Consider the following 22,803-nt stretch of genomic DNA (forward strand, 5'->3'; position numbering starts at 1 on the left):
CAGCGAGCAAGTACATGTGATGGCAAATGCCATAGATGGGCAATTAAATGACATCTGTCACAGTATTATAACCCTTAAAGGAACAGAAAATTTAACAAATAATGGGACTGTTAATATTACGTGGCTTCCTGAGCTTAGTTGTGACATCTCTATGAATTGTATCACTGTATGTCTGTATTATACTGCCCCCAAGTGGCTAAGGCATGCACAACAGGAGGAGCAGCATAATATCCATTGAACTAAAGCAAAAAAAATGTCAAACAAAAACTGTTCGGTTCATTTACATTAGATTTGTCATTACTATTTACTGTTGAAAACTTTACAATAAAAAAGGATTTAAATATGTATTTTTTTCCGAGGCTGCAACGAATTAATGGCATTTCTATTCACTTCAATGGGGAAAGATTTGAGACGCAAACACGACAAGGTAACACTAATTACATTGGAGCATCGTGGCTCAGACTCCAGAAAGTTGGCTGACATGGCCTGGAGAACATATAAATATGAGTTAAACATCCCTTTTTATAGTTTTATTAAGAGCTTGAGATGCTCAAGTCTTTTCATGTGAGCTATTGATGCATAAAACAATGGTTTGCTTTATTGCCCAGCGCAGAGCCACTCTCACTTCATTATTTGGATTTATGACACAGTCGGTGTAAAGCCATCGTCTTAATTAGACCGGCAATACATCAAATAGTCTCACTGGAGTGAGCGAGGTGAATAATGCAGCATGTTGCAAACTGTTTTCAGGGAACAAAGATTTGCCCTTTAGATCATTTTCCTCAAAACATCCGCAGAGCCAATATTTTTCGAATTGTTTTGAACAAAGTCGTTTTTAATGAAATCTCCTTGGTCGAACTACGCTCAAGACACTGAAATGCAGTTGTGAGGTGAAATCAAGCAAAACATCTTGAAATTTGCATAGTTCTTTATTTTAGTAGAATCTATAGCTGACATCAATTAAATAAAAAGAAGAAACCAAGAGCAAACAAATCTTTAAATTACAAGATAATTACACTGCACCATTCATATAGTACAAAAATAGGCCTTATTTAGAGTTTTGTCTCAGATAAGCCAAGTCATCCGTGTTCGGTATCCATCGGTCACATGTTTAAGGTACTGTGTGCAGCCAAGGGGCCGGACAGGGGTCATGTGATGCTGCCCCCTCCCCCCACTCCCCCAGACTCATTTAATGTATACTGACCAGGCATGGGAGCACACGGGCATGCGCACAACAGACTTCAGCCCTTAAGTTTAAGAAGATGGAATACATTCTTGCCCCTTCCTTCACAGCAGCTCAACAATAGAGGGTGTCGCAACAGAGATGGCGCATGATGACCAATCAAACACACACACACACACACACACACACACACACACACACGACAAGGTGAAAAGGACTTGATAGGGGGGGGGGGGGGGGGGGGAAAAAAGTGAAAGAGGGTCGGGTGGGTGGGGGGGGGGGGGGTTGGCAAGTGACGAGCAAAACAACCTAAGACGAGATACTGACCAAATGATTGTCTTTGGTTCTGCCAACATATTGCTCATATTGCTCCTTTTAATTCGAATCGGACACGCCTGACTCCTCAAGCTCCATTTGATTGCAATTACACAAGAGCCTCTATTTCCATATTTACACCTTGAAAGCTCAGAAAAGACAATATAGCACATTAAGCCAAATATTCCAAATCACTTGCATGACATTCTTTGTTTGAGAGTTGTCAGCGAGCGTTTGAAAAGGCTCCTCGTGCGTTTGAGGCAAAGTTTTAAACCCGAGCACTCAAAAGCACCCACTCAAGCAGGCAGACAACTCCTCAAAACGACGTTGCACATCTTACCATTTGCACACGCTCGACCACGACTGCTATTCAATGCATCACCTCACGTTGTAATTCTAAAAGAACTAAAGCAAGCAATTTTGGTGCCGCATTAGCACATTAAGATTTGTAGACGCGTCACATGAGGCCAGAATGACATTTTTAAATTAGTTTCCTACTTAAAGCCCAAACGGCCGTAGGCACAATAATGTAGATCCACAACTAGTCGCGTGCAGCCACATGAGGGACAAACATCCCTGTAATCACATCTGCGTGTGCACATTACCCAAAAAGACTTTCCGAGAGAGCTTCTCGACACAAATGGTTAGGTTTAAAAGGATTCATTTTCTGTGCCTGCCACTTGCTCTCTAAACAGGGAAATTGATTGTCAGCGTCAGAACAAAAAGTCGTAACCTCAAGAGGAACTATCGAGGGAGGATGGGAGTACAAAGAGCACAAACAATGTCTGGTTGGCAATTTCAATTTAACAGACAAGTAAACGCGGCCCAACTGAACAAAAAAAGTCAATCCTTTGACCCATCCTATTTCCAAAACCAGCATTTAAAGCCCTGCCTGTGAATGTTGATCGTAAAGATGACAAATTGACACAGCATCCTAAGCATCAAACGAAATGCAAAGCCTATATTTCAGAATATTTCCAGCTTTGGCACGCGTCGGTGTGTGAAACCATGCTGAGTGATGAGAGGTAGATATAGAGGGGGTGAGCAGCTGTGGTTTTGTATGCATGTCATCACCACCATGACAACCTCTCTCAGCAGTGTTTCGAGTGCCAGATGGGGGAAAAAAAATCAATTCTATGAAGCTAGTGAAAAGAGATCAATTGATTTGGATTCAATCAGGAGATGCATATTTGAAATGCAGCAAGGGAGAAACAAAGACTTAAAAACAACCTTCCCCTCAGGTATAACTATCAAAAAAAATAATAAAATAAGAAGAAAACAACAAAGCAGCATCAGACAGAATCCAGCTACATTGTTGGAGGGGCTCCTAGAAAAGATCCACTTAAATTTGAACTTGATGCAGACATGGTGATGATGTGCAGTTTCAACTCGAGAGAGCAGGAATGTGAAATGGGGAGAGAAATGTCCCCGTACAAGGAAGATGTATGTTTCTCTTTCACAATCAATGACAGAGACAAGTACATTAGTGTCATCGCTGATTTGAGGCATGTGAAATTTGTCTTTGTAGTGCTAATATGCCCGGACCAAGGGAACATATTGGTGTATCGGTAATGAGTCCAATCCTTCTGCTGATGAATCACAAGTAATAGCTACGCAGCTGCTCCAGGGTTGATTAGATACAGGTTGGAAAAATTTGTGGGCCGCATATTTTGTTTCCAACTGAATTCAGACAACTGTGGCTTGCACTGTAGTTGACACATCTGTGAGGAGTTGTAAAAGAAGCCCTTGTCAAACCCGCATAGATGCTAATCGTTGATCGATGCCCCACCCACCACCCCAAATAACAAAACAAACGATTGTACCCCCTCCACCCCCCAAATAACAAAACAACCCCCCCCCCCAATAAAAAATGAACGTGAGGTATTTGGGATGTTGATACTGGCGAGAGACTTAATGTTTCCAAATAGATTTCCTCCCTTCAAAAAATGCAGCAGATTCTATGAAAAACACCTCACTAACTGACGTCGGACAGACTCAACAGTCACGTGCAGGACATGGACACTGGCACGCTCGTGTTCCTCACATCAAAACAATCTCATCCGGCTACTGCACAGAGACTGATAGAAGAGGGAAGGAAGCAAGAAAAGCAAACCAGTAATTGTCTTTTTAGTGGAACAATAGGAACTGGAGAGGAGGGCGGGACGGACACACATTGCGAGTGATCCGAGGGAAAAAGGAGGTGGCAGAAGACACTTGGTCGAAGAGATGTGCGAACACACCCGCCATCCTAACTAAGCTCCCAGTGAGCAGAGACTTCCTGTCAGGTCTCTTACGACGAAGTGCAGGATGATAGGAACCCACTGAAATGGAAGCCGAAGTCAGGATGAAAGATGAAACCAGAGAAGAGCATGATAGCAGACACCCCCGGGCCCTGATTCATTCAACAATTGGTGGTGTGGATTTGGAAAGGAAAAAAAAAAGCAGGGCAGAAAAGGAATGTATTAAAGAGCACTTTGTGTTTTGATAAAGGCAGTTCTCTCGTTTTGGACATCAAACTCTTCGTTTTCCGAGTCCGTGTTGACGCCGTCATCCCCCCACACTGTCGGAATGCCGCGGTATGACACCACCCGATTGCCGCCCAGGCTGAAGCTGCCCGCGATGCCGCCGCCGGCTTCCAGCGACGGGAGCTTGACGAGAGCTCCCGAGCGCAGCTGCAGGAGGAGGAAGATGCCGGCGAAGACGGCCATGATGGCCATGCAGCTGAGAATGGCCACCGTCGCAGGCAGCTGTGAGCTGAGCTGGGGCTGCAACCCGGAGTCCCCCTGACCCACCATGAATCCGCCGGGGGACTCGCGCATGTACTGGGTGATGCGATCGCAGGTGCTCGTGATGGGATTCAGCGATCTGTGAGGAGGGCAGGAGAGGCAGGCCTCTGCGCTGAGCCTGCTGCACGTCAGGCACGGCGGCAGGCACGGCATGCAGGCTGGGATGTAGGCCGGAGCAATGACGTTGCCCACTGTGTAGTTGAGGGGCTGCGAACCCACAGTGAAGCCTGTTGGACAGGCTGTCACACACCTTTGCATGTGGAAGTAGTAGCCGGCATTACATTCTGCAACGCAGAAAAGCACAGAAAAACCAGATCAACAGCAAGCTACAGAGTGACATTTTGAGATGAATCTAGGCTATGTGAGATGGAAAAAGCGAGCTAATACGGTACAGATTGACTTTTACACACATTATCACAGCCTAATAAAAGAAGTGTCAAAATGTCTCTTTCTAAAGTTAATTATGCAGACTTTTTACCAGTGTTGGGAATAATGGCGAGACTAACGGCGTTCATTTTTCAGGAGCAAAGTAGAATAATAACTTTACCGATCGGCACAATGCCGTTGCCGTGACTGATGCAAAATATGTCAGCCTTTCTGCCATGTTTAGCGATTCCTTTGATTATTACAGTCAACGGTTAACAAAATCATTGCCTAAAATAAAGCTGAGCCATAAAGCCCAGTTTACTGTGCAATAATATACAAATAGAGATAGCAAAACTCATGGCCAGATTCGTTTTCTTTTTACATTAAGCTTACACTTGTGTCTTAGTTTTGCACTTAAATGTTCAGTGTGCAAATATTATTTTCAATATTTATTTTTTTATCTATACATGTGGCTAGTTGCAATCTGTTGACTTTGAATACCAAAAACGCACTGATAAAGGTCATATGCTTAAAACGCAGGAATGATGAAAAAAATCTAATCAAACAGATAAATGCAAAGAAAACCAAAATGTGATCATATTCAAAGAAAACAGCTGCAAGTAAGAAACGCTTCAATCACAAAAACAAAATGTGCCTTTTCCTATTTTTGCCATTTTCTACCCCTGGGTGTCAGTAATGCTGAAGGAATGGACTTCAATGAGCCCATGACATGAAATGTGAGGGCGAAAATCGTAAAAAAACAACTATGAATTTCGTTTTGATACGTTGCAAAATATCCAGTTCTTTCCATAATTTGAAAGGAAGTATCCCTTCATCCCTCAATGACCCGATGGATTGTACCACAAATGTTAAAGAAAGGTGTTAAAAAGGTTAAGAGCCGCTTAGGAGATAACATTTTTTCCCGGCAAGGTTGTGTCACGTGCTCAAATCAAAGGTGCTGATTGGACAAAGAGGAGGTCCGAATTCTGCGATGGAATGTTAAGGCTCAAGTACCTGGATGTTCGACATGCGAACTGAATTTGCGCTTTGAAAATTTTAAATTTTCCTTGTAAAACTGAATGAGAAATTTCAAGCAACCCGAATTTGTAATCGTAAAACTATGTGAAAAAATATACAGAACTTAATTTTCAGTGAGGAATTCAAATTGTACAATTGAGATTTAGACTTTCAGAGTAAAGATTCTAATTAAACAACGCAAATTCTGTTGCTGTAATTCAGATTCAGTTTTTCAATACACTTATTCAAGTTTAGCGATTCAAATTCAAATACAAAACATTCCGATTCGGTTTCTGGAGGCCAACATCTTAACCCATAAATAACCCTGTGAATGGCTTTGGGCCCGCTGTCATTATTTCACTTCCCATGTCTGCCTGTAGGGGCCACACTGTCACTGTGTCAAATGATCTTGTTTTCAGTTGGAGTATTTGGATTAGCTATGAGACAGCAATATGGACTTGATTAGAATAATCTGATGAACTGCTTGAAGCTATCAACAATAGTTTGTGGCTGTGGTCATAACTTCTTCATCTGCCTGGGGCGGGGTGGCTCCTTACGGTTCTGTCGGTTCTCAGCCATGTCATGTACATGAATCATCTTTTCAGAGTACAACGGCTTTTACAACATGGGACAGGGGGTGTGTGATGGCTAAGGAATGGCAGTCAGAGAGTGTGCTTGGGTGGAAGAGATTCTGGGGTTGGGAAACGACCGCTCTACCATGCCGCCCCGAATGATATTTTTCAAGTGTGAAAGATGTTTTCTTCGTATAGTGTTGAAGACAAGCGTGTGAAAATAATGTACTGTTGTTTTTACGCGATGCATAAAGCTGAGCTAAACCAACAAGTTTCATCTTCGCCCCACAACACCAGACACACTTTTCACACTCGCAGTCTTCATATAGCACTGGGAAGAGACACCGTCTTACCAAGGCATCTCTGTTTGAGGTCCATCATCTTGCAGTTGCTGCTTCCAGCCTGAGAATCATCAGGGGAGCCGGTGCCATACAGCACCAGAGTGAACTGGGTTAGAGTGCCTGAGAAGAGAGATGAGCCAACTGATAGTTATTTTTTATATATTATATATATATTTTTTATAAAGCTTTCAGGAAAAGAAAAAAAAGTGTTCATGGAAAAAAAAAAGTAGGCCTGTCATTCAGAGAAGCTTAAGCTCCCGAGGGTAGATTTTGTTGAAGCATATTCTTTAGAAGACTCTCAGATCTTTGCCACGAAGTGACAGAAAATGACACTTTGAAAAGAGCAGCGATTTTAAGACGACCGGATGTCCCTTTGTGTCTAATAACTGTGAGTGCAAAAGAAGTGTGTGTGTGTGTGTGTGTGTGTGTGTTGACTGCAAGTTTTCTGACTGAGGGGACAGAGCGGACAAATCTCAAATTTACTCTCTTTCCCATTTTTTAAGCTTTAACTGCAGCGTATCCCTCATGGTATCCGTCAGATGGTTAAGTGAAGTTTCACGACCGACAATATTTGGTAAGAAACATCATCATTCTTGCAGGACATGCTGTTTTTGTTTTATGTTGAGATTTCAAGTACTGTTATAAACACGCAAAATGTGAACAATACCAAGAAAACACAAACATGGCGTCACATCTTGCAAAGAGGCTTTACCGTAGTCACTGGCCCCCGCTACATTCTCAATCTCCAGCGTCCACTTCCCAGAGGGGTTCTCATCCCAGGAGTGGGTGGTCATGAAAGCCCAGTCATTAAAACCCTCTGATGAGTAGTCATGAGGCCTGGAGGGAAATCATCACGGGTGTGTTAACAGATTGAACTGACCAGTTTGTGTCAGTGTGTACGTGCAAGGGTTTTGTTTGTACCTGGGGTGGAGCAATGTGGAACGCGTGCCAGCAGGACTAATGAGGTGGATAGCCAGGTTGCCCCTCCGGTTGTACGACAGGGTGAGCCGAGCTTGGACGTGCTCCAGTGAGGTCACGTGATTGTCGCTTCCAAAGCAGGCATCCACACTCTTGTTAACTGATAAATGGCCGCCAATGTTCCTGTCAAAAGATGCCAAATGAAGTCAGAGGTGTGTCATTTGAAGTAAGTAGAGTGTGCCATCAGAACCATGACCGGAGCTGCCAACTGTTACGGGATTGTCTGTATTTTGTTATGGAAAACACTGAACGCTAACTCGTTACACACGTGCAATATCGTAATTGTTACACACACACACACACACACACACACACACACACACACACACACACACACACACACACACACACACACACACACGTTATTAGTCCCATGGTAGTGGTCATACATTAGCAGCTGTGCATTAGAGGCTTCCCCTTAATTCCTCACCAGCGTGATAGTCTGCAAGGGGCAAAGAGTTTTCAGCCTTGATGAGGATTTGAGTTTGACCACCTGTGACCGTGTACAGTACTCTGTAAAAAGTAATGTACCAGTACTTTTTTTTTTCGGGATTGTACTTGGTCACTCTTTAAATTAGTTACATCAAGTACCCATTTCCACATAACGTCTTCGTATCTGAGGACTTCGATATATCAGAAGATGCAAAGGTAGATAGATAAAGATACATCGTGCATCACGTGTGGGATGCTGTACAAAGACGACATCTTACCTTTAACCTTTTTACTGAATATTACTAATTTCTCTTGCAATTGTATGCATCTATTGCAGAAAACATTATTTCATTTTTACATTTTGATAATACTGATTATGTGGCGTCATATGTTAGGAAAACTGCATACTGTAAACTGTCTGATGTACATTCTGTTGTTCTCATTTTGACAGATTGCAACAGAGAGACGCCGAATCCCTAATTGCTCCCCTTGGTTCAAGTCAGTCTGGATGAGGCTATCCCTTGAATGAATTCGACTGCCCTGATTGCTGCTCCCAGATGCTTAAACCGTCTGCTCGGAACAGCCCAAAGCTGTGGATGCTCACACCCACACAGCCAAACTGCAACAAGTGCATAATAACTGCATGAGATGTCAGACTGTTTAAAGTACTGTATATAAAATAGCCATAGGAAAAAAAAAATACATCAGTTTTGTTTTCTGCCTCTCAGTAGAACTTTTGTTAACTTGTTTGGAAAGTTAAGTTTGACAGACAGTGCTGCGGTGGACAAAAACAAGCAAGTGATGCTTGGCTGATCGGACCTTCTGTCGTTTGTCTGCCACTCAATTCAAACTAACACTGCTTAAAAGATGCAAATTTAGGATGTAATCTGTTCTAAATAGTTGAAGATCGGGAGGATTATCATTGGCTTTGAAATACAGTGAGCAGCATTTCCTTCCTCTCTCTCCTGAGGAAAGAAATTTCATCTGTGCTGCATGTAGCACATTTGACATGAACATGGACATGAACATGAACAGTGTGTGTTGCACAAACTTTGGCTCGTCGACCATGGTGATCACACATATTCGTTGTGGTCCCACGCTGGTCCATGTCTTTGCCAGTGCTACCATTGCACTGGCATCAAGTAGACCGTATCCGTAGGAATGGCTGACTGCAGGAAATGAGAGAGAAGAGATGAGATGGAAATGAAAGCTGGCCTTCCGAACAAAAACACCTCAAGTCAAGCTCCGGAACACGTGCCACTTCAAGAAATTGAATTCTTTGTTCATAACCTCGGCCCTGCTTCTCTTTATTTCAATTTAGCTTCAGAAATGGATGTAGAATAATACGGACGTAGCGACAGTGAACTTGAGTGATGTACCTTTGCGTCCAACCCCGTTGGTGTTCCAGTCGTTGGTGGCCAGGTGGGCAGGACGAGAAGTTCGCACAACCAGATGTTGCATGTCCCTCCAGGTCAAATTTTCACTGGAACAAAATGCAAGCACATGTGTACACGCGCACGCACACCCCCACCCCCACATGCATAGTAAGGTTGACATTCTCAACTCAGTTTCAAGCCAGATGACTGAAGATTGTTGGACATTGTGGACAACTACTGTCTGCAATCATCATAGAAGCATCGATAAGTTCCTGTGACTCGTCAATGTGCTCAAAATGGCAAGTTCAGCAGAAAAAAAAAACTGCCAGGTGCGCAGTACAGTGTATATTTAGATCAGTGGACACAAGGACATTTTTAGCGTATGAATCTTAGGACAAAGCTGCCGGCGATGTGAGAATTTGAAAATGGTTGTTTAGCCCTTACTTTGCCTCAAGAGCCAGAGCGATGATCCCAGCGGCCAGTGGTGCAGAGGCAGAGGTCCCTGTGTGGGAGTCTGTGCATTCAGCCTTCAGATCTGTTGTGATCTGAAAAAGAAAAATAATTACATTAGCCTACATAAGCCTGCTAGGACGAAAAGGATAATTCTTTTGACGTGCTAATTGCCACGTATTATCTTATTATCATGGAAGTGCATCTGCTGGAAGTGAACACTGTTGAAATATTAAAGATGTGGAAAACAAGGATCCGCTGTCCCTTTTCTTCTACCCATGTGCCTTTTTCGATTAACCCTTTGCAGAATACCGACTTCATGTTCAACGGCAGAGGGTTTACACAAGGCAGCTTTGGGTGTGATTTACAAAATGTGCAGTAATATGAAGCAATGGGCAAGCAATCTCAGAAAGGATACAGGTCAGGAAACTAAAATGAGGGAAGCTCCAAGCCAATTACACACATCAAGCGACGTAGCCCGATGTGACTAAACTAAACAATCTCAATGAACGGTCGGCGAATCACACCCGTGTGCACAATTGACCCTCGCAGTTAACAGGTTTTCCTGTTGCAGCAACAACCGCCCACCCAGAGAATGTGACTGTCAGAGTGTAGACTGAAATGATTCTCTGTTTGTGATATGAATGTTCAGCAGCAGCTTGCCTGGAGGATTTACTCATTCATGATCACATCATTGGGCTGAAAGTGAATTAATAGATGAAACAAAAAGAGGGCAGATCAGGAAGATGACCAGGGAGTCATACAGCTGCAGCCCCAAGACCATGCATTTCAAGTTAATCAATAACCAATTATTGTGCAACAACTGCACTGCGATAATGTTTCTCATCGTGCACAGATATTGAGATGTAAGGATAAGACACAAAGAAGACATTCTGAGCAGTCATTCAAATGTGGAATCACACACTGTATACTTGATGGGGGGAAAAAACGAATGGGTTCTTCACTTCATTTGTTGCATTTAGTCCCATTTTGGCAATCTTGACACCACAGCTGTTGCTGCTTCAAAGGTTCTGTTCATGTTCCTTCTGCTGCAACACATGCCGCCATTAATAATCACTGAGTGAATGTTTGAATGAGGTGACATTGCAAATAATACAAGTGCTTAAAGGTGGAAAAGCACTTGATAAATGAAGCCCTTAACCATTTAAAAACCAAGCACATTGCACATTACGCAGTCTACCTTGAATATTAGGGAAATGAAATGCGTTTCGAGATCTATAAATGAGAGCGTAGCACATAGATTGTGAGATTGTTTGCGCGTTTCACATGATCATCCCGTTGACTATGAATTTAACGACGAATGGCAGCACCTGTGATTTGATTTATCTGACCCTAGATTTTGAAAGCCAAGAGTTTTTGCAGAGTCTAGGAAAGGGGGTGAGAAAACATACTATTTGCTTCTCGTTGATGTTGCCCGAGCTGTAGGTGGTTGCGAGGGTTGAAGAGCAAGCCTCGCTGTACCAGGGGATGAGGCCATTCTGTGTGGAGCTGCTGATGGATAAGGTGTAGATACTGTTGGTGTAGCCGTCACAGTTACAGCTGTCCTTATCTCTCCCGCCATTGCCGGATGCCCACACAAAGATCGAGCCCAAACCGCCACGGCCCTGAAGATTGGAGAAGACATATAGAGAGAAGCATAAGTCTTTCTTTGACAATCAACAAAAAGGTAGAAATTCCATCAAATCATTGCCTATTTAAAATGAAGATGTTAAGGAGGTCATTTCGGAAAATTAAAAGCAGGTAAAAATCAGACGACAAGCAGGACTGACCAGTTACAGTAATATACCATCCAAACTCTGAGTGCTTGAAGTGCAATCATTCATCTTTATTGTATTGAGTGGCACCGTTTCTGTGCATTGATCCGACGTGTACATGCGCCACCCCCTGCCAACTGAGAGTGCAGTCACTGCAGCAATCACCAAAGTAGTCTGTCAGCAGCAGTCCCAAATCAGTTTTATGGCACATGCCTCGAATCCCACAGTTCATAACGAGGCTGTGGATAGTTGCTTGACTGTATTTATGCATGGCGTGCATATGTGAGAGCCTCGGGCGGGATCTGTTGTTGGCTTATCAATCTCTTTTTACACATAACAATCCAATGCAGTAAAACAAGAGGGGCTACCAAGTACAGGCCTGTTTACAAGCCATAGAGGACCAACTGCAAATCTAAAGTCTTGATTTGTTGCTTCAGGTGGGAAGACGAAACAAATTGGATCTTTAAAGACTAGATCCAACACAGAATATCCATTTGTTTCACAGCAATATTTTGAAGATCCCCCATTTTTTGTTCTTTTATCACATTTTTTAAATAATGTTTCATGTCTTTTTATCAGGTTTGCCAAGAGCAAGACACCTATTTCCCTCCCTCGGTGTTAAAGCCACCTACATGGCGACACTGCATGACCTAGCAACCTAGCAGCCACCAAAAGGGGACTCGATGTGTGTGTGAGTGACTTAAAACTAGCAGATGTACTTGTAGCGCGTGTGAATGTTTAGGAAGTCATCCTTCATGAAATGTCACCAAAAACAGCACACTGCTGGTTCCGAAATGCCAAGTTGTTGCTCCTGTGAGACTGGCAGCTGATGCAAAGTTTTAGAAGCTGTAACTTGTCACCGGCTGTCATTTTTTTCCTGAGTTGAGTGGGCATGTCGCAACCGCAAAAATGGGTACGTGCTTAAATAATGCATCACGATTCTACATCACAACAGCGGCAAATAAAAATCTGAGCGTTTTGCAAGCCTTGGCTTTTATCGGCTATTGCTTCCAATCCACAAATTGAATCAGATTCATTTTGACATGTTATGCATAAAACGGTGGGGGGAAAAAAGAATGGTAATGCAAGGGCACCTTTATGTCAATATGCACTTGCTATGAGAGTTTTGAGGTAAAAAGGAATTAAGCTTCAATCAATAAGTTTAAAATAAACTTTCATGCAACATTTCCTCATCAAACCACATTTAATTTCCTTCACTTCAGATTTAATTTTCATAATTTTCCTGACTGGTGGCTTTCAGAGCACATTCCCTTCCATTCATAAATTGTCAGGGTCAAATACAACTTTGTTCCTTGCGCTTTTGTCCTCTCATGCTTGAACAGTTCTATTAGACCGTTGAAAGGAAGCCACACACAAGCAGTAAATTATTTCTCTCAGACAAATGACAACCCCCGCACCGACTCACCCACCCACAAATACACACCTCAGTAACTCCACGCAGAAAGGCCTCTTTGGCGAGTTTCGCAGGCCCATCCACAGTTTTGCCATCGTCCTCTGGGCCCCAGCTAGCGCTGTAGATGTGAATGTGTTGGGGGTTCAGGCTGAGAGACTGGGCCTCCACCATGTCTGTCACCTCACCATCCAGCATGCGCACACCTGCATTCGTGTTAACATACACAAGTACAACATGCTTACCTTGGAACTTTGTTATGCTCGCGTTTACGAACATTATTTTAGGTAATGCGATGTCACTGCAAGGCTGAGCTCTGCAGCACAGATAATTCTAATGAGCTATTTTAATTTAATCATTTGAATTGCAACGACAAGATTGTAGTGAAACACTGTAGATATACAAGAGACAGAAGATTAAGATTCGCTAATCATGTTAAACTTATACTCAATTAAATACACTACATTTAATGTGAAAACTAATACACTTTATTGTTTTTAGCTGCAACACGTTCCCAAAAAAAGCTGGGACCGATCCTTGTGAAGACACGACCATCATGCTTCTTCTAGATAGCAAACAAAATGTCAAGAAAAGCCTACTTGGATCACGGAACTTTAAAGGGGACTTTAAACTGTCAAAAAAAGCCTACTTGAACAGCAGAACTTTAGAGGGACTGTAAAATAGTAGCACGGGTGTGCCTATACCCATTTAATGAGTTTGAATGATTTGTTGCTCTTGAACACAGCCACTTCCCAGGTTACAAGCGGGTGTGTGCACTTGCGCAACCACATTCTCAGTTGTTTAATTATCCTTGTAAAAAAAACCCATCAATAAATGTTTGAATGAACATGCATGGTGGAAAAAGTTAACAGTCTTAGTTTGATTTTTACATCACAAAAACTTGACATTTGAATCGGGGGGCGGGGGTTGACTTTAGATCCACTGTTTGGAGAAGGTAATGTCCTTTTAACTGTGGCAGTGGTTTAATTTTGTTGTGTTTTATGTTTCGATTGTGCGACCCAATGACTCCATTGTACTTCCTCTATTAGGCGAGGTGTAACTCAAAGGCACACACAGCCCTACTACTATGGTGTTGCTTATTTGCATAATTCGAGTGCAGTTCATTGTGTGCCTTTTGGTGTGTGTGCCATGTGAGCAGGCTGTCAGCTCGCAACAGATTATTTGTGGATCCTAATGTTGAGATGGCCTCACCCTCAACACTAAGGACAAATTCATTGCTGCTGTGCTCAAAATGGTTCAGAAAGATGCATTGGAGCTGAAACTCAATTTCAGAATATTCGAACAGAAAGATGAAAGGACTCATCACGAGGACTTCGAAATGAAAGTGCTTCAACTGAAACATGAATAAATGAGACACAAAAACATTTTGATAAGAATTACAGAAAGTAAATCGGGCAGAAATGCACATGGATCAAATAAGCATAGATCAAACAAATGATTGTAGATAAGGAATGCAAAAAATGACTCGTGTGTCCAAAGTGCTTATATGTCCATGTTTACATCCATCTCCTACATCTTATTTTTTGTATCAGTGATATTCCAAATTAACTATTAGTCGTAGGAAATGCAAGACAATTCCAAAACAAATTTGGCATATTCTCTCCTTGACAAAATGCTGCTCTCTTCCGAAGAAGCAAGGGCCATCACTGTGACATACTGCAAAAGCATCAAACGGATCTTTGAAGCATTTCTGTGGTTGCGTCAACTTCTGTGCAAATGTTTTAGAATGCACAAAGTAGCTTCAAATTATCCCCAGACCCCCAAAAATGTCAGAAATAAGCCATTGCGGTTCCATGTACGCGTGTCTACACACTTTTTTGAAGAAATTATGTCAAATTACTATTCCAGCTTTTTAAAATTTTCTTTCTGGGGAACATTATTTGTCTATTATTAGACTTTAAAACTTTTTGGACAGTGTATGCATTCATCAGTTTAATGTTCAGTGAATGCGTGGCATGCCACTGTAGCCTGTGCCAGGACAAATTTCATACTTGGACCCCAAACTTGGCAATAATATGTTAGATTCTAAAAATGGGTTTATTGTGAAACATTTTTATTGAGCTAGGAATGCATTCTTCAGTGCCAAGAACAACTTTGAAAGTTAAGAGGGGATAGAAGTCCGCTGAGACTGTAGTTTCTCTCATTTGACTTAAGAGTCTGGGAGGTTAAATGACTGGCAAAAGTGAACACGTACATGTATGCGTTTTGTTTCAACTAATCCTAACTCGGCTGTTCAAAACGCGACTTCGCAGCTGATACACTTGTGAAGGCTCCTCCACTTATGAGGCCACACACAGCGCACCTTTTTATCTTAATGAGAGTGTATGTGATATTCCCGCAAGGCACCTCGAATGATCATAAAGATGAGCTGGATGTCGTTCTTCAATGAAGGGTCCAAATTTGACATGATGGCTGAAAGTGGCATGCAGGACAGATCAGCAGAGATGAAATGACAGACCAAGCACGGGCATATAAGCAACGCCCTGTAAGCTACAATTGAAGATATCCTATAAACACATGCATTAGAGGCGGCTGACTAATTTATTACGAGTAAACTATCCTAACATGGTTCTATTTTTGATTTATGCTGAAAAAGGGGGGGACATCCTATCAAGAAATCAGGTATAAGGAAAATAACACTGAAGAAGGCTGCAAAAACCTATTTAGAACCAATGCATATGAAAAGTCGCTGCCGCTTTATGCATCTTACAAATTTATGTAAAACCAAGTTAACAGTCTGAAATTAATTTCCAGACAACAGTGAACTGCTACTTAAGATGAATGATCATGCCACCGACCCATTTTAGCGTCATGAAATCCACAGAAAAATTGTAATCATTGATAAAAGCAATGACTACACGTTTGTGTCTTTGTGTCTGGCACCACTCACCACCAGTGCATGCATCAATTATATTGCCTGTTTCAAGCAGCCGGGCCATGTTCTCGTCGTGGTTGTGTTGTAGACATCAGAGCAGAGCATTAGCAACTTTGTATAAATGTGTTTTCTGTTGACTAGACGTCACCCTAGTCTGTGATGTGGCATCAAAATAACCAAAGCCCTTCTGTTGGTAGTTAGAACTCTCCAAAGTCCTTCTGTTGTGAGTTAGAGACAACGGCGGCACTGCCATGTCTGTTCACATCAAGTGACAATTATTTCATATTTTGTTTTAGATCAGACATCTGTACAATATTTCCACGATTTGATGACCCAGTGTCATTAAAATATATCCAAACTAGCTGTGGGGAATTGCTGAATAACTCAGGGTAGAATATCATCGTTGACATTTTGCCTACAGCAACTGGAAGTCGAAAACATTTGACATCACAATAGCTGTGAACGTAGAAGACAATGCTTCAGTCTTCACAGCAAACAAACAAACAAAAAAAAAGGAAACATTTAATACAACAATGCACTCAATTATTTTAAAATCATTTGCAAAAATGTACTTTAGGGGAAATGCCAGGTAAGCCTTGAGTTATGTTTCAGCTTTTACAACAGTTTAACAATAGATGCAAAGTTAATTTCATGAATATTCATTTTGGTTGACAAAACAAGGCTTTGGTAGGTTATACTGTATTGAAATCCACATAAAGCAGTTTAACCGGGAATTTAATCATCTGATTTTGATTTGGATCCATTCATCGAGGGAATATTTACACAAAATTATGATAATGTACGGTGGCCGACAGGGGCAAACCCGCTCCAAACAAAAATCATAAACACATAAATGCAAAAAAATCCAAACACAAACCAGAAAAAACGCTGCAATCACAGCAACAAAGTGGAAACAAACATTAAACACTCCAAAACAAATGCAAAAACAAAACACCCCCCCCCAAAAAGAACATTGGTCCAGCAGTGCCCCCTAGTGGCCTGGCAAACTTCCATTTAGTAGCGTGAACTTGCATAATTTTTTTCTTGCCATCGTTTTTTGAGTATTGGATTTCCTCAGCTTTTTTTTTTTGCATTCGTTTTGTGGATTGTAATGCTTGCTTCCACTTTGTTACTCTGATTGCAGCATTTCTTTCTTGTTTGTGCATTCCTGCATTTATGTGTTTCTTTTTTGTTTGCGTCATTCCTGTGTTTGCAGTGTTTGGCCGTTTGCGGCATTTTTTACTTCCAGCGTTTTTGTTTTGCAGTTGTTTTGTGTGCGTTTTTTATTTGCATGTGGTTCTTTGTTTTTTTGTTTTTTTTTGGCAGAACCCCTGTTTGCGGCGCGCTTGCCCCTGTCGGCCACTGTAATCATTAGTCCGCTGAAACATATTTACACAAAATTATGATAATGTACGGTGGCCGACAGGGGCAAACCCGCTCCAAACAAAAATCATAAACACATAAATGCAAAAAAATCCAAACACAAACCAGAAAAAACGCTGCAATCACAGCAACAAAGTGGAAACAAACATTAAACACTCCAAAACAAATGCAAAAACAAAACACCCCCCCCCAAAAAGAACATTGGTCCAGCAGTGCCCCCTAGTGGCCTGGCAAACTTCCATTTAGTAGCGTGAACTTGCATAATTTTTTTCTTGCCATCGTTTTTTGAGTATTGGATTTCCTCAGCTTTTTTTTTTTGCATTCGTTTTGTGGATTGTAATGCTTGCTTCCACTTTGTTACTCTGATTGCAGCATTTCTTTCTTGTTTGTGCATTCCTGCATTTATGTGTTTCTTTTTTGTTTGCGTCATTCCTGTGTTTGCAGTGTTTGGCCGTTTGCGGCATTTTTTACTTCCAGCGTTTTTGTTTTGCAGTTGTTTTGTGTGCGTTTTTTATTTGCATGTGGTTCTTTGTTTTTTTGTTTTTTTTTGGCAGAACCCCTGTTTGCGGCGCGCTTGCCCCTGTCGGCCACTGTAATCATTAGTCCGCTGAAACCATTACGTTCATCAAACAAGGTGGTCAGTACTTGCTTAAGTTTATCACAGGCAAGTACTGATGACTGGCTCCACAGAACATACCTCCAATCTTGGCATTGTAAGCCACACCGACTCCACAGATGCCATTGTTGGCTACTGCCGCTACCTCTCCTGCACAGCGTGTTCCATGCCTAAAAAAAAAATAATAAAAAATATGGTTGAATAGAAGAAACATGTTAAAAAAAAGACTATTTTCACGTATCATTCAACTAAAATTATAGCATTTTATTGTAAAGTGTGCATGAGTATTCCTCCCGCACCTTGGCGCAGCCCTGTTGGTTGTGTTTCCTCTCGTGATCTGAACCCAGCATTATGTCTATATGCTTGTAAGTTTAGTTTTGTGCGTGCGTGCGTGGGTGTGATCTTAGAGAGGGTGTATGAAAAATTTTCTATCAATAAAGTTTTGATTGACTGATTACTTGCTTGTTTGGGAGATTTATAGGGCCGAGTAATGCACTCAGCTAATAATGTTGCTTGTGTGAGTCTGCTCCATTTAAGAAATATGGCAAAAGGGGTACACTGAGACAAAACAAACGCATGAGGAAAAATTCTTGGCTTTGATTTCTTCAAACAAACCTATATTCCTATTTTTCAAAAAAAAACAAGACGAAAACATTAAACCACTGACTGCATGCACTATACATTTACAACCCACCAGAAATGTTAACCTTGGAGCGTGTGTGAGCACAAAATCAGTCAAAGGCAGGATAAAAACATCTCCTGTGCATGTGAGATGGATTTCTGTGAATACCATTTCCCATTTTAACACACCGCGTCCTTCATTATTCCCAAGCCTCTGTTGTGATATATTTCGCTCGAGGCCCTGCAATGTTCCGAGGTCCAACAGACTGGCTGATCAGCACATTCCAGTCAGGTGCATTCCCTAAATGACGGCCAGATGGACACATATTCCAAATGCCCTTCAAAATATCACAGACGCCTGTTGCCGTTTAATCAGCCCAAAACAGACAGACCAAGTCGATGTGCCAAATCAAGCAGGACAAAAGGGAAACTGTACAAGCAAAATGTCATCCAGACACATTAGGCCAACTTGATGACTTGACACAAATCATAAAGAGTGCAGCATTTCAGGTTAAAATGATCACAAACCCTAACATTTATTTTAGACTATTTGAATGTTTTATTTGTGTTATGCGAGCGAAGGGAGCGGATGTCCGCCATTTTCAGTCACAGGCAATTACTTTTGCTACATAGCGGGAGGAATGCAGGATGGTAACACACACAAAGTACAAAAAAAAAAAGACAAAAGTAAACCCACACACATCATCTTGGCAATTTCCCAGAACATTTTATCTTAAGCACTTCCTGAAATCCATTCTGTCAGGGCACTGCTGCAGTTGTGCAGCATACATGCTTGGGATGTAGCTGATGAAAAGCAGATAAATGATAACCATTCAAGCAAACCTTTTCAAACTCAGCTTTTGACACATTCATTACAGACATGGACATGATAGATGGTTTCATGGAATACAAATGCTATCAGAGAGATAGATTCATTTCTTGGTTTAGGAATCTGATTAAGAAAAGACAAGAACTACTTTCTCCAGATTTGCATACAGTACCAGTATGCACAACATTAAAACACCACTGATCTGTCAAAGGAACCAATCACATAGTCACATTGTTTTATTTCAGGATAACCACAAGGCCACTTGCTTAGTACTGTACCAAGCTTCCATGAAGGCACATTTCATATAAAACGTTTCAGGTTCTCCTTTGGTATGGACACTGTTTGATTTAAAAGATGAATAAATATAACATCCTTAGTTGTTGTCTATATCAGTGTACCTTCGGGGCATGTGAGCACATTGCGGGGACACACATGGGAACATTTCATAATTTCCTAATTCAATAAAATATGGCACAGCCAAACCAAAATCTGCATGGCAATGCGTCTCCATTATGCTCAGATGACTGTTAAAAAGGAAGCAAATCTGCTACAGCGGCTCTGAATTATTTTTGTTCCATGTTTTGTTCCTGATATTTAAAGTTGAAATGCCTGTTAATAATAGTGTCCCTTTTATTCAAAGGTGTGCCCTTATTTTGTGGTAATTGATGCAAGAGTTACATACAATAAAGCCAAGTTTGATCTTTATTTTGATTCTTTTTTTTTAACTCCTTCATTTTGAAGACAACATATTTTCATGTTTAATTAGAATTAATGAGAAGACGATGCTCAAGAATGAAGTTTACATTTAGCAAACAAAATTTAAAAGATTTTCATGTAATAATCAGCATTTAACGTACCAACAGGGTCAACTGTGAAACATGGTTTGCATTTGTCTGCATAATCTTCACGATGTCAGTTTTGCAAAATACGTTTCTGATCATTTCTATCTTGTGGAGCATTAACTGCACAGAATGTCACAAAACTCATATTGAAATGGCACAACTGATATCTGTAGCGGGATGTAGTCAGATAACCATAAATGAATGAGCTACTTATATGAAAACAACCATTGAAATCTGAGCGAGCCATTCCGGTGTGCTTGTATACCACAAATACAGGCCGCCAAAATACAGAAATCTGCTATTTGTCAAATCTGTACAGGAGCTCTTTTTTCATCTTTTGCATTGGGTGATGAATGCGTATCCAACTGAAAAAGTGGCATTAATTAAGAGATTGCGACTAACACAGAAATCATGTTTTGATGATAGCAAGAAGCCCATGGCAAGGTCGAATTAGTGATACAAACTTGCATCACATCGCAGTCTTCATCTCCGCAACTGACAAGACCAACATCACTGCACAATCCGCAGATTTGCTTGGGAAAGGCTCCTGTCATCCAAATGTATTCAAAACTGGTTGTAGATAAACTACTGAGAAAAGACATTGTTTGCGGACAAATGTGCAGCTGTAAGAGAACATGTCAGAAGTGCTGGACGATAATTTGGTCACCCGGTGGGCTCCACAACATTCAGCAACATTCATAAAAAGTTGGATTGCTGGTTTCCAGTTTAAACACTAAGACTACTGCATTGTTTTTATTGTGATATAAATTAAGGTAAGTTTGAAAAAAAAATGAACATCTGTTTTATTGAAAAAAGCTTTTCAAAAAGTTATTTGCTGTCATTAAATATCAAAATGAAAAAAACACCAAAAAGCCAGCAAAATCTCACATTTTTACTTGACTATAAAATGACACTGAAATGTATTTTGTGAATAAAGACAAGTAGCATCTGAGTGTACTAGAACTAGTCTTGTACTAACTCTTAAAATAACCCTTATTAATCCAAACACCTCAGAGGGAGTGACAATTCACCTTGCTCGTAAGTGTTTTTTGCTGCTATCCTCAAAATCCTGTCGACCGACATGCTCAAGACCGACTTCAGCAAAGGCTTCCTCATGGAAAAAATGGAACTGAACACAAACACCAATATCACCGACTTTCATGACATCATCTTTCTTGGAATGTTTCACCCACGCATCATATTTTATGCTCACTTTCAAGCACAGTAAAAGCTCTATTAGCAGCGAGTTAACGAGGATGTACGTGATGGGTGCCAACATGTATGGGCTTGTGACTGGCTTCACCGCTGCTGTAAAATGGAAATGCACCTTTTTTTCTGAACTGAAACCTGTACTTACAAGCAGTTGCAGGCAAAAAGGTGGTTGATTTTTCAAGGTTAGTAAATGCAACATTGAACGATGTTGGGATAGCTGCTGGCATGGCTCTATTTTTGTCTCAAAGGCGCTTGTCTGCATTTGTGTTTAAACTTGTCATGTCTTGTCTCTATTTCCCGCAGAGAGCTCATCATACATATTTCTAAATCCAACACCAACTTATTCAAAAAATCCTGCAGGCTATTTAGGCTGTGTGAAAATTTTTTTTTTTTTTTTTTTAACCAATGGGTCTTGATGTTTATCAGGCTGTGGGAACATTAGAGAGCCGGTATAGGGTCAATTAAGGATACATATGACATGCACTGCACATCTGAATTTGGAAAATCACAACATTTTTTGATTAGATTCATCAAGAAGAACTCTGCATGGTAATAAAACATGAATAATGAATATCGTTCTTTTAAATCATGTTGACAACCTCTGCAGTCAAACCGCGGAAGAGATGAGCCAAGTAGTTCAGGAATACATAAATAAATTCAAAAAATGCACGTTTGTAAACCACCCTGACGCGACGTGAAGGGAACTTTGAAAAAAGAAATATAAACAAGAGAGTGAATGGTCACATTGCTCCCAAGCAATCCTCAATGTAGCGCATATGTTGGGAAAGAAAGACTGCTTTATAGAGGTGAACAGTTGGCCTTTCTGCAAGGGGAACAGACACGTTCAGTCTAACGCAAACGTGCACAGTTTTCCTGCCCACTGGTTGTTTACACTTGCATCTGCATCGGCGCACTGTAAGGCAAGAGAAATGAACGCAGCACAAACATGGTGTCTTGCGTTTGGTCTTGCCACGGGGAAGGCATAGGGAAGCTGGGTGGCAAGAGATAAGGCCTGAGATGAGGCAAGGTTAAGCAGCAATGCCGCAAGTGAGAAACATCAATAGTAAGTGTCTTAGCTGGGCTGTGGGCCACTATAAGCCATAAGAGGTACTTAAGTCTGCCTTGGCAGGACTGTCAAAGTATGCGGCTCCTCCAGCGCAAGGCTCACCCACATTTTTCCGAGATCCAGTATTTTGACAATGACAGATGGGGAATCGTTTCCAGTTCCCATAAACAATTATATTGACAAAAAGAAGCGTAAAAATGCTTTAAGAGGCAAATGTGTGTCTCTTTCACTATTTTTGCCTATATTTACTGAACAGCAGACATAGCCCATATGCATAAAGACCCAAAACACACAAGTACTTATATTGTCACAGAATCCAATATTCTGTCAGTCTCA

The 22,803-nt window shown here is 41.3% G+C and overlaps 1 protein-coding gene across 2 annotated transcripts in view; it reads right to left on the bottom strand.

Annotated features, from left to right (window-relative positions):
• Nucleotides 1–1,561: 1,561 nt before the first annotated feature.
• Nucleotides 1,562–22,803, bottom strand: part of furina (furin (paired basic amino acid cleaving enzyme) a) — a 64,239-nt gene continuing 42,997 nt past the window's right edge. For both annotated transcript variants that reach the window (XM_019886721.1, XM_019886720.1), the window contains exons 7-16: nt 17,979–18,067; nt 13,036–13,208; nt 11,229–11,441; nt 9,811–9,911; nt 9,370–9,473; nt 9,042–9,159; nt 7,502–7,681; nt 7,293–7,417; nt 6,593–6,700; nt 1,562–4,568 (exon numbers count right to left, since the gene is read on the bottom strand). In XM_019886721.1, the coding sequence (XP_019742280.1) occupies nt 3,961–4,568; nt 6,593–6,700; nt 7,293–7,417; nt 7,502–7,681; nt 9,042–9,159; nt 9,370–9,473; nt 9,811–9,911; nt 11,229–11,441; nt 13,036–13,208; nt 17,979–18,067 (1,819 nt within the window). In that variant the 3' untranslated portion in view covers nt 1,562–3,960. The remainder of the gene's footprint in view (nt 4,569–6,592; nt 6,701–7,292; nt 7,418–7,501; nt 7,682–9,041; nt 9,160–9,369; nt 9,474–9,810; nt 9,912–11,228; nt 11,442–13,035; nt 13,209–17,978; nt 18,068–22,803) is intronic.

This window comes from Hippocampus comes, unplaced genomic scaffold (genome assembly GCF_001891065.2).
Source record: "Hippocampus comes isolate QL1 unplaced genomic scaffold, H_comes_QL1_v1.1 scaffold261, whole genome shotgun sequence".
Classification (NCBI taxonomy): domain Eukaryota; kingdom Metazoa; phylum Chordata; class Actinopteri; order Syngnathiformes; family Syngnathidae; genus Hippocampus; species Hippocampus comes.